Consider the following 11,818-nt stretch of genomic DNA (forward strand, 5'->3'; position numbering starts at 1 on the left):
CCCGACCGTCGTTATTGAGTCGTTGCCACTACTGGACCATCGCAGTCTGGCTTCCACCACCGCCAAACCGCAACTACCCAACAAATAGCCATTGAGCCGCTAGCACCGTCAGACCATCGTTGCCCGACTACCGTCATCGAGCCATTTTCACCACCATACTACCATCGCTGCTTCCTGGTCACTATTGTCTGGCCACCACTATCGAAGACATCAACAACAGATTTTCTAGCACACTACCCCTACCATCTACTTTTCTTCACAGTAGCTGAGTGCCTGTTTTTCATGTAAAATTAAATCTTTTTGTCTATTAAGCCGATTTTATTTTATCTGTGTGTTGGATTTATATAGAATACGAATATGTCAATATATCACTCTACCATCATAAATTTACCGCACAAAATGAAATATAAATGTGTGAATTCGAACACCTCCAATGATAACAAACAAAGAGAAGATAAAAAAAAATAGAAAAAAAATTTAAACCAGAAGTCTAAATCCCAACTTCAATCACTGAAAAAAATAGCCATCATTCTTTTTTCATTTAGAAAGATCTCCTCCCCTAAAGAAGCTTCCTGAAATCTATCCTTTTATGTTTTTTGACCTCCTGGAGCTGAAGAGTCCAACTTTGCCACCTATCAAACCAGCAAACTAAAATCCAAAACAAAAACCAAATTACTTACCACACGTAGCCGCCTTTCTGATCCACATACACCCTACCGGAAACCGTCCAGATTCATGCCCCCTTCTCCTCCTCCCACTAATCTGACCGCAATACCAACCAGGTTCGCGCATCCCTTTTTAGGCACATGTCTCATTCTTATAAATTGCCACATCACTGCCCCCTCTCTCAAATCATAATCCACTAATTAATTCTCCAATTGGATTAATCCCCTTCCCCTTTTTGGTCCGTTCTTCGATCGCCGGAAGCCATCTCGGCGATGGCTTCTATGGAAACTTTCATCGCGAAATCTCCACGCAGCCATCTGCGACTTCCCGGAACCCGGCGAACCGATTTCGCCGGCGCCGCCGCCCGCTTCCGGCGGGTCTCACGCTGCCCGGCTGGGGTTCGGTGCGGCCTGATTAAGCCGGATGGCGGGAAGCTGGTGGAGCTGGTGGCGACGGTAGGGCCGGAGCGGGAGGCTCTTCGGAAGGAGGCTGCGATGGCGGGAGGTTTGCCGCGGATTAAGCTATCGAGGATCGATTTGCAGTGGGTGCATGTGTTGAGTGAGGGGTGGGCGAGCCCGCTCCGGGGCTTCATGAGAGAAGCCGAGTTCCTCCAAACTCTTCATTTTAATTGCCTGCGGATGCCGGACGGCTCTGTGGTCAATATGTCGGTGCCGATCGTGCTCGCGCTTGACGATGAGCAGAAGCGGGTTGTTGAAGGGCGGGATAGAGTTGTGCTTGCTGATGTTAATAACAATCCCATTGCCGTTCTTAAAGAGTAAGTGGAAAATTTCCATACAGTGGACTGGATTCTTAGTTTCTCTTTTTTCTTTTGGTGTGATTAAACTGGCATTAGTTTATTTATTTGAGATGATGGGTTGTTGGTTTTATTGTTTTTGGTGATAAGTTGTGTCGTTTGCTTTTACATTGAATTCAGGGGTGTTGTTTGAGGTGGGGTTGAACGTTATATAGTGAATTTGAACTAATTCCGACGTTTTCTTTGGATTATTTATGTGTTGATTTATACGGCAAATTTCTAATTGATGACCGGTGTTTGTTGGGGTGACTTTGATTCAATACTTTACATGATTTATCTTTTTTTTTTTCTTATGGGATAAGAAATTAAGATTGGAATCCTTATTAGCATGGGAAAACATGGCTCCTCTTTCTAGTTCAAGGTGCAGATAGTAGTGTCAATCGATTATCAAAGTAATGTTAATCGGATTTTAGTTCCTCTGTTTGTATATCCTTATGATCTGTTTTTCAGTTTCCCTGAAACTTTTATTACTGATTAACATCTGAATTATCATTTGATTTATCATGTTTCTTTATTCCTTTTATTTTACCATTAAAATTATCTAATACCATGATAAGCAATCACGTTCAGTAATATTTCACTTTTTTCTTAGTTTTTTGGTTATATTTAATGTCATTTTATTATTTTGGATCAACATGATGGAGGAAGACATTCCCCTTTCTTATTTTCAAAAAGAAAAAAAGATTTAAGGTAAACACTTTCCGTTTTTGTACAAAAGTAGCCAAGTCATTGTAACTCATTTGTTTTCTTGATGAAGTCGAATAACTACTAAAAGATATACGAAGTGACCCTTGGTTAATGCTAGAATCATGTAGATGATGCATGAGTACGTCAGTACTGTTGAAACCTAACTGATCACCACGTTTGAGCAATATGATTATGACAAACAGTAGTAATTTAAATGGACGGATCATTTTCTTTACACAGCTTAGCTTCATCATTCAATAAAACCATTTTCGTGTGTTTTAACCATTTTACTATCTTGTTTTGAATGTGATTGGTCGCTTTTCAATTTTATTTTGGAAGTTAATGCTTTTATTCAAGATCAATCGTGCAGGATGCGTTGATACTGTGATTAAAAGTTTGTTATTTTGGCTGCCATATTATATTTTTAGTTGATCTATCTAAGCTTGTCAAATGTTACCTTGTCTCACATGATCAGTAAAAGAAAAATAATTTAAGAGGGAATAAAAAATAAGGATTAAAGAAATATTAGAAAACTGCCTGCTTAAGAAGTACTTAGAGAAGCTATCACTGGTTCTTTGATATAAACAACTTATACGAATTCTTTCTCTTTATGTCTATTTACATTTTTTTTATTTTTATTTTTTAATCTGAATTCCTTCACAACTCCATAATAACCTTCATATTGCCATTTGCATTCACGCCAACTAAGCTTCCATGCATCAACTTCATATAGCCACCAATAAAAACATTGCAAATTACCGAACTTAGTAAAATCACCAAATCCATTTGCTAGCTTATGTGAGAAACAAAATAACTATCTCATCTTGTCATTTATGCACGGATATTGAATCAATACCTAATAAATATCCTAACTTGTTTTCAATCTTTCTCATAAGGTAGCTTGACGTTTACTGCACTTAGTGTATGAAGCATGATATTGAGTCATTACCTAATAAACCTCCCTTTTTAGTCAATATTATGGTAATGGTAGATCTCTTTTGTGACTTTCTCTATGGCATGCTGAATCTTATTAGGTTTAGAAGACATTAGAGTTGATACTTGTGGGATGCTATCTTGTACAAATATTGCATTATGATGAATGCTATTAAGTAGTTTAAACGTTATTGTGCTCCTGCTTTTGAATTTTCATACCCCTAAATAATTCCGTCCTCACCTTAAATGCTTTAATAGTATGATTTGGCACTGGGACAAATTGAGCATCATAAAATTGATACTCCCAATCATCTCCAGAATTCTTAATACAAATTTGTGTTTTTTATTTTTTTGGAACCTTTCCTATAGCTTAGAATCTAATTCTCCTTTGTTTCATCAAAATGTGATGTTTCACTGAAGCTAATAGATTTAATACTTCACTGCTCAATGTCTCAATCTGTAACACAGGTAGTCCATGAGCTTTTTGTATCTTTAGTATACCTAAAGCACTCTCACAAACTTTAGGATATTAGCATTACCTAAGACAATATATTTTATAACACTTATAGCACTTTAGAATATTATATTATTTTATTAAATTTACTATAGTCCTGCAAGTAAAAGAAAGATAAATAAAAAGCATAAAAAATAGTCGCACCATCATATTCAATCGGCTTTATAATGTTAGAACCTTCAGTCTTACAACTATTACTTTATAAAATCGGAGGTTGATGAGTGCAGTGGCGTTGTGGTGATAATGATAAGGAAAATTAAATCATGATGGAGTGGTACTTAACTGTCTTCCGACTTTATAATTCTAGAAACTTCGGTCTTATCTCAATACTTTTATTATTAATGATAATAAAAAATAAATAATTTTGTGGTGGTACTTAGTTGACCCTTGAATTTGTAATACTACAATCTCCAGTCTTAGCACCACACCATTATTAGATTACTTAGATGTTCTTGCTCGTCTATGATGATTTTAATGGTATGACGGAGTTGATGGTGATGTTGGTGGTAGTGATGATAATGTGCAGGATAAATACATCAAAAGGATTTGAAGAATTTCTATTGATCAATTTTAAAGATTGTTGTTATGGACTAAATTGTCAGTTGCATCCATCACAGCCATTTAAGGCCTTGATGTAGATACTACTGCTTGCTATCTAAGCATATGATGCAAACATACAACCTAAAAGTTTGGTATCATACGAAGAAGTCCCAAAAAACTTGTCAAATGTTTTCACGACACATTTTCTTCTTAAAACATACCATTTCATGCCTACAAATTCTAACACGTTTTCAACATTGTTAATCACGTGATATTTTTCTGATAAGATTATGATGAGATGGTGAGTTTACATAATTTTTTTTTTCTAATGATGATATATATATAGATAGTATTGATGTTTGGGGCTATGCATCAAAGAGGGATTGAGTTACCGCTAATGCAGGAGCGTTCAACCCACCTTTTTAAACCTAAAAACTAAAGCCAATGGGTGAAAAGTTGGCTATTTGGTATTTCTACATGCTTTGACGAACTTTTCTTTATATTAGAACCTTTCACGTTGGACATCACTTCCTTTGTGAAAGCCACTTTCTTTTGAATCATTGTCAACTATGGTAGTAGCTATTGAGACCCATTGGAGCTTCAAACCACATCAAATATTTAACCAAATCATTAGCTCTGATACAATTTGTTAGGGAGTTTGAAACAAAGAAGAGCAAAAGTGGTCAAACTCATCTCCAACCCAAAGCTTATGCCATGTGTGAGCGCCATCCACTTGTACTACCTGTTATGATTTCAGGCAGAAATCAGCACGTCTTTTCATAGAAAATTATGGCAAACATGGATATTTTCTTCAATAATATAAACAACTCACACAAATACAAAAGATAAGCACCTAGAGAGTCGAGGGGTAGGTGATCTCTCCCAATTCCTACAATTCGAGAGGTAGGAAATATCTCCCAAGACCTAAACCTAAGACTCACAACTCAAACTCATGCTTACACATAACCCTAAACATAACAAACCTATTTATACCCAATAATAATAAGAATAATAAAAGTCTAAAATGCCCTTAGGTGTATAAAAAATGAACTTGCCTTTAGGCTAGGCATACATCTAACAATACTCCCCTCCCAAAAGACAATAAATTAGACTGTTGTTTGATCAAGTCAGAGGCTCCCAGCTGACGTCATTATTTAATCATCTTTTCCATTTAATCAGGAATTCATAGTGACCAACAGAAGTTCAAAATACAGTATTGCACACATCCTTTGGTCGCATCTGAATCAGTAGGCGGCATGATTTCCAATCAATCTTTTAGATAATATCACAACCCCAAATGGCTTATCTCATGGCTTATCGATCACCAAAATCACTGTCAACTCGGTCACATGTGTCTCTTCAATCTCTTTCAACTTTGGTCCTGCTTGCTTTTGTTTGTCTAAGCCATCCAAATGTCCGAAATAGTTTTTCCTAAATTACTGTTCCCTTAAAAAAATTTCTTCTAAAAGCTTTTTCCTTCTACATACGGATACTTTTGGAAATCCTTAATTAAAGCTTTATTTTTGCTTTCCTATTAAGCCTTATGCTGTTCTTGGTTTTGCTTTCCAATTTAAGCCTTCTGCTGTTTCACAGACAGGAAAGGTAAGGTAAGAACCAAGGGAATTTTCTTCCGGCCTCCTGACCTCTCCGAAACTGCCGCCGGCCTGTCGCACGAAATGTCGTCGAAACAAAGTCCACCAGATGTGCTCCACAAGCAACGTCTCTTCCTCAGGGACTGTTGTTGGAACTGCCGAATCTATTGACAAAGCATGCCGAACTACCTATTGAAAAAACTCTAGCAACACATGTCAGATTTGCTGCCGCCCACGACGAATCTCGCTTCAATCACGAATCCAAGGCTCTGATACAAATTTGTTATGATACAAGGCAGTAATCGACACGTCTTTCCACATAAAATTATAGCAAACACGAATATTTTCTTCAGTAATCCGAACAACTCATACAAATATAAAAGATAAACACCTACAATTCGAGAGGCATGCAATCTCTCTCAATTCTTACAATTTGAGAGGTAGGAAATCTCTCGCAAAACCTAATCCTAATAATAATAAGTCTAATCCTAAATATAATAAGCATATTTAGACCAAAAAATAATTATAATAAAAGACTAAATTACCCGTAAGCATACAAAAGACGAACTTGCCCTTAAACTAGGCGGACACATAACACTACTACACCAATATCTTTTATAAATCCAATATAGCATTGAACCCAAAACGCATTTTCCTCAATGTTGAATATTTGCCAACTAAGGTGAGCGTAAAGAACATCGTTTAAATTCTTTCCTTTTAGCTCTGCGTATTGTTCGTCTTTATTTTTTTCTTATTTGTAATCCTTAATTGGTTATTTGTTCCTCTGCCTTATAATTTAATTTTGAATTCTTCTTAACTTTCATAGTTGCATATTTAAGAAACTAGATTCAGCACTTTGCAACTAAAAAAAAATATAGAACAAACATTCTTTTTTTGGGGCATCTTCATACATAACGCACAATTCTTATGTATTTGCATATCTCAAACCCAGGCTTCATATTACACACAAAGCACTCAAATCTTTAATATGACATAAAAAATAGCACTATTGCCACTTTTTAAGAGGGAAATCCACCTTTTTATTAATAGGTTTAAAGCATTAAAGTTTTATGTATGTAAATATGAAATTTTAGGTGCTGGATATGTTAATTCGTAAGAATTTTGTGCTAAGTTTGTAGATTTCCCTCCTTTTCTTATGCTTATTAACTGTAAGTTCTTTGATTACGTCAGAGGTTTACTTTCATGATTTTTGTCAAAAGCATAAAGTTTAATGTTTGATTGCTACTACATTTCAGCATTGAGATATTCAAGCATAACAAGGAAGAACGAATTGCTAGAACATGGGGAACAACTGCCCCTGGGCTACCCTATGTTGAAGAAACCATAACCAATGCCGGCAACTGGCTCATAGGTGGAGATTTGGAGGTCATAGAGCCAGTTAAATACAACGACGGACTCGATAAATATCGCCTTTCACCTGCGGAACTTCGCGAAGAGTTCACAAAGCGCAATGCAGATGCCGTCTTTGCTTTTCAGCTCCGAAATCCTGTGCATAATGGTCATGCATTGCTCATGACTGATACTCGTAAGCGTCTCTTGGAGATGGGCTATAAAAATCCAATTTTGTTGCTTCACCCTCTGGGAGGCTATACTAAAGCTGATGATGTACCACTCAGTTGGAGAATGAAGCAGCATGAGAAGGTAGTATCCAATCCTTCCTCCATTTCTCATATAAAAGGCAATGCCAGAGGCATGCAAAGTATTTAGAATGCAAAACGTGCCATTTGTTATTTCAATTTCAAAATTTTTGTTATGATGGGTTCTAAAGTTCATGAGTCTGTTTTTAGATTAGTGTAATTTTTATTACTGTTGTGTCGTACTTATCTCAAAGCAAATCAATTGGTTTAATGATTGATCCTAGCCAAGCTGATAGGGAGACATCCTGATGCAATTTTCTTAATTTTATATTGCAAATAATTTTCTCCAAAATGGCATTACAGGTGCTTGAGGAAGGTGTGCTTGACCCTGATACTACAGTTGTGGCCATCTTCCCCTCCCCCATGCATTATGCTGGGCCAACTGAGGTGCAGTGGCATGCCAAGTCTCGTATTAACGCCGGTGCTAATTTCTACATTGTTGGTAGAGATCCTGCTGGCATGGCTCATCCCCTTGAGAAACGAGACCTTTATGATGCCGACCACGGGAAGAAGGTACTCAGCATGGCCCCTGGTCTCGAGAGACTCAACATCCTGCCTTTCAAGGTATGTGAAATCTGAAGCATTTGTGTAGAAAGACCTTTTGGAAATGTAATCCAATCTGTTTGACGAACTTTTTTGAGGGAATTCAAACCCTTTGAGAGCAAGCGATAACATGACATAGCTACACCAGAATTTTCTCAGGCTCAATTGGTTGCATTTTGATAGAAAATATATTTTAGAAAGTCATGATTTAATTTTCACTCATTTCGAATATGGAAATAAAATCCTTACATTTGAAAGGATTTTGAAAGTATTTTTAGAGTTGGAAATCTCTTTTGATCTCTAATTTGCAGAATGTAGTAAAATTAATGATTTTTCAGAACATTTAAAACTCAAACCGGCCAAATAAGCCTTGAAGGTTTTTCCCTAATTTGATGGGCTTGTTCCATCGAACTGTCCTTACAGTAAGGTATGGTTAGTCACGGACATGATCATTTCATGTTATTTTGAAACCAAAGAGAAAAAAGAAACATGTTGAACGGCATCGGTTTGCTATGTCAGCTGAACAGAATTGCCCTAATTCATTTAGGATTTTCGTACCATGTCACACATTGAACAATTGTATAAAATCAGGCTCAAATCCACATTTTAATTTGAATGGTATTGCTTTTTTGATCAGTCACTTATTTGAGGAAATTTAAGAAATTTAGGTGATATTGTCCTCTTTATGGTAAAATAATTATATATTGTTAGCCACTGCATGATTCTATTTATTATAATGTCCTGGTAATATTTTTCATGGTATGTAAAAGCCAACTTCATTTATAAACTTACATGAAACTGCTACATATTAAGACAAGTTGCTAAGTTTTCCATGAATCTCTTCAGGTAGCTGCTTATGATAAAACACAGGGAAAGATGGCTTTCTTCGATCATTCAAGGCCCCAGGATTTCCTCTTCATCTCTGGCACCAAGGTATTTTAATTAAAAACCTCCCCATGAATCATTTTCAGCGAGTTTTGAGTTGATTTGAGTCAAGTGTGAGTGTATGATCTCAATTTGCGTCAGCTTAGTTTCAAATGAACATTTTTTGAGTCAGCTAATCAAAATTTAATTTTAAATCGATTAAAACATGATTCACAATCAAGCGGATTTTAGAGTATAAAACAACCATCATCCCACCACTATAATCTAACTTCAAACTCTATTCCCCAGATGAGAAACCTTGCCAAGAACCGCGAGAACCCACCGGATGGCTTCATGTGCCCTGGCGGATGGAAAGTTCTCGTAGAATACTATGACAGTGTAGCTTCACTCGAGGGGACCAAAATCCGAGAACCTGTTCCTGCTTGATACAACTAAAACCATGGTTTGGTGGAAAAATGGCCAAGTATGGATGTATAATAAGCTCCAAGGAGCAATGAACCTTTATTTGCCACCAAAACTGTTCGTGCTGCTTGTTCGGATTGCCTACATTGCAAATTGTACAGAAAGGAAAAACTCATGCAAAGCTTGTGTCATGCCAAGCATCGCAATTGAAACTTTTTTCAATGTAATAGAATTTGTGAGTTGAATTTTATTGGGTTTGGATTGAAAAATGTGTAGTGCGACAAATTTGGCGCGACTAAAATTATGGGATTTTTTCTTAGGTGATTAGTGCTGGCAGGAGAGGGATAGGGTTGATATAACTAGATCCAGCCACTGATTCTTGCAGAGATGCAATGGTGATGGCCCTCAGGATATGAGTTTTTATATATTTTGTTAGGTTGGATGTATTTCGATTTTTTGTAGATGCATGATATTTCAATATTTATACTAGAGTTTTATATATGGAGAGTTAGCCATTGAATCCAAAGTGCTCTACCTTGTAATCTTCTTCAAGCATTTTTTTAACATATGCTTGGATTTTCCACTTGAATTTGTGTTATTCTGTTTTCTTCTTTTTTGGCTCATCTTATTAATTTCAATCTCCCAAGCCTTTGCCCTCTCCCGGTTCTAATGATATGAATAGAACGCACGCCCTTTCCTATATAAAGTGAACATAAAAGTATATGTTATATATATATGAGGAAGTAATAGGAAAAAAAAGGGAAATTTAACACAGAGAATAGGAAAAATTAGAAGACAAAGCTAATGACAAATTTATTACTTTTAAAACAGATCATAAACTAACAAACTCCACATTGGTTCAAAATGTAGAAGGAAAGGCAACAATTAATTGCATTCAAACAAAATTTGAATTTACCATTGAGTAGACATTTGGTCATGAGTTGATTTCAGTTGAAATTTTCTTTACATCAATATCATCGATGGTCACATCTTTTATAAAATGCAATTTGATGTTGATGTGTTTAGTCCGCTCATGAAAAATAGTTTCTTTATTAGGTTATTACAAAATATTGCAATATTATCTTGTTTGAAACTCAACTTGTTAAGCAAACCATGAAGCCATAAACCTTATTTAATAACTTCAATAGTAGTTGTAAATTCAGCTTTAGTTGTTGATAATGCAGCATGATGTTGTAAGAAGTTATCCAATTGACAATTCCACAAAAAATAATGAAAATGTACTCAAAGATAGGGTCTTCTTGCATCACTACGTTTTGCATAAACATATTTTGTATAACCTTTAATCATTTAATCAACTATAGTTTCTCCTTCATGCATTACCCCAAATCCACCAATTCTTTTAAATCTCTCATAATCCATTTCAAAACTTGAAAATTATTCTTTTTGTATTATTCCGTTTGTCTACTAATCGCACTAAGTGAATGAGAAAGGTTTGGTCTTGTGCACAACATTCAATACAATGAACTTCCAATATATGTGCATGTGGTATGTGACTTATATATGATTTTTCATTCGGACAAGGTGCATCAATTGCCTTAAATTTGAATAGAGGTGCAAATGTCCTTTTGATAGGTTTACATTCTTACATTCCATCTTTCCAAACTTTTCCAATATCCCTTGCAAGTATATTTTTTGAGAAAACTTTTTCTCTTGTTATACATATGCCTAATATTTTGTTAGTTAAACCCATATCCTTCATCTCGAATTCCATGGATAATTGGTTTTTAAGAGAAATAGTTTTAGCTACTTCTTTTTTTGCAATTAAGATGTCATCAAGAAAAAGAAGTAAGAAAACTAAAACATCTTGATTAGATGCCCTTTTATGGTAAATACAATTATCTAGCCTACATCTATTAAACTCAACTTTATTTATAAATTGATCAAATCTAATTTTATCATTATCTAGAATATAATTTCAACAGATAGATAGTTCCTTTTAACAAGCAAACTTATTAATGATTTTTTTTTTCAACTTTTAGATTGCATCATATAGATCATTTCTTTTCAAGTCATTATGAAGAAAAGTTGTCCTTACATCCATTTGCTTGAGCTCAAAATTAACTATGGTAATAATTGATAGCATGACTCTTAATTCTATGATGATTGGTATAATATCAATTAAATAAATGTGAGTAAAATTTCAATCTGTTATTAGTGCATAATTTTTCAATCCTCCTACCAAATTGATTTTGAATAACTACCTTCCAATCCTTAAAGGGGTCAAAAGCTTGGTCCTTACTTTTAAGGCAAAACTCTTCTTAAGTAGGAATCAAATGTTTAAATGTTAAAATGTAGTTTTGTGTCAAATAGGAGCATACATATTCTTTACCCTCTTCCGAGTGCATAATGTACATTGGCTAATGTAAAGTTAAGTTCCTAATTGATATGGTTATGCTGAGTAGATTCTAGCCTCTCACTTCCAGATTACACACTGTGTCTTCTCTATAGGACTAAACATGCCTTAAGTTCTAAATTAAAGACTAAATTGATAAAGTCTCTAGTCTGTCACTCTAGAATCTCCAATTCTATAATAATCAATACTTATGTCCCTATTTATTTGCAC

At 35.4% G+C, this 11,818-nt stretch overlaps 1 protein-coding gene across 1 annotated transcript; it reads left to right on the forward strand.

The window, feature by feature from the left end:
- The first annotated feature begins 678 nt into the window (after positions 1–678).
- LOC110028556 (ATP sulfurylase 1, chloroplastic) lies at positions 679–9,534 on the forward strand. The gene is made up of 5 exons (XM_020730453.1): positions 679–1,441; positions 7,003–7,408; positions 7,708–7,968; positions 8,794–8,880; positions 9,121–9,534. The coding sequence occupies exons 1-5, from the start codon at positions 939–941 to the stop codon at positions 9,256–9,258; spliced, it is 1,395 nt and encodes a 464-aa protein (XP_020586112.1). The 5' UTR covers positions 679–938; the 3' UTR covers positions 9,259–9,534.
- Positions 9,535–11,818: the final 2,284 nt, after the last annotated feature.

Source organism: Phalaenopsis equestris, unplaced genomic scaffold (assembly GCF_001263595.1).
Source record: "Phalaenopsis equestris unplaced genomic scaffold, ASM126359v1 Scaffold000513, whole genome shotgun sequence".
Lineage (NCBI taxonomy): Eukaryota > Viridiplantae > Streptophyta > Magnoliopsida > Asparagales > Orchidaceae > Phalaenopsis > Phalaenopsis equestris.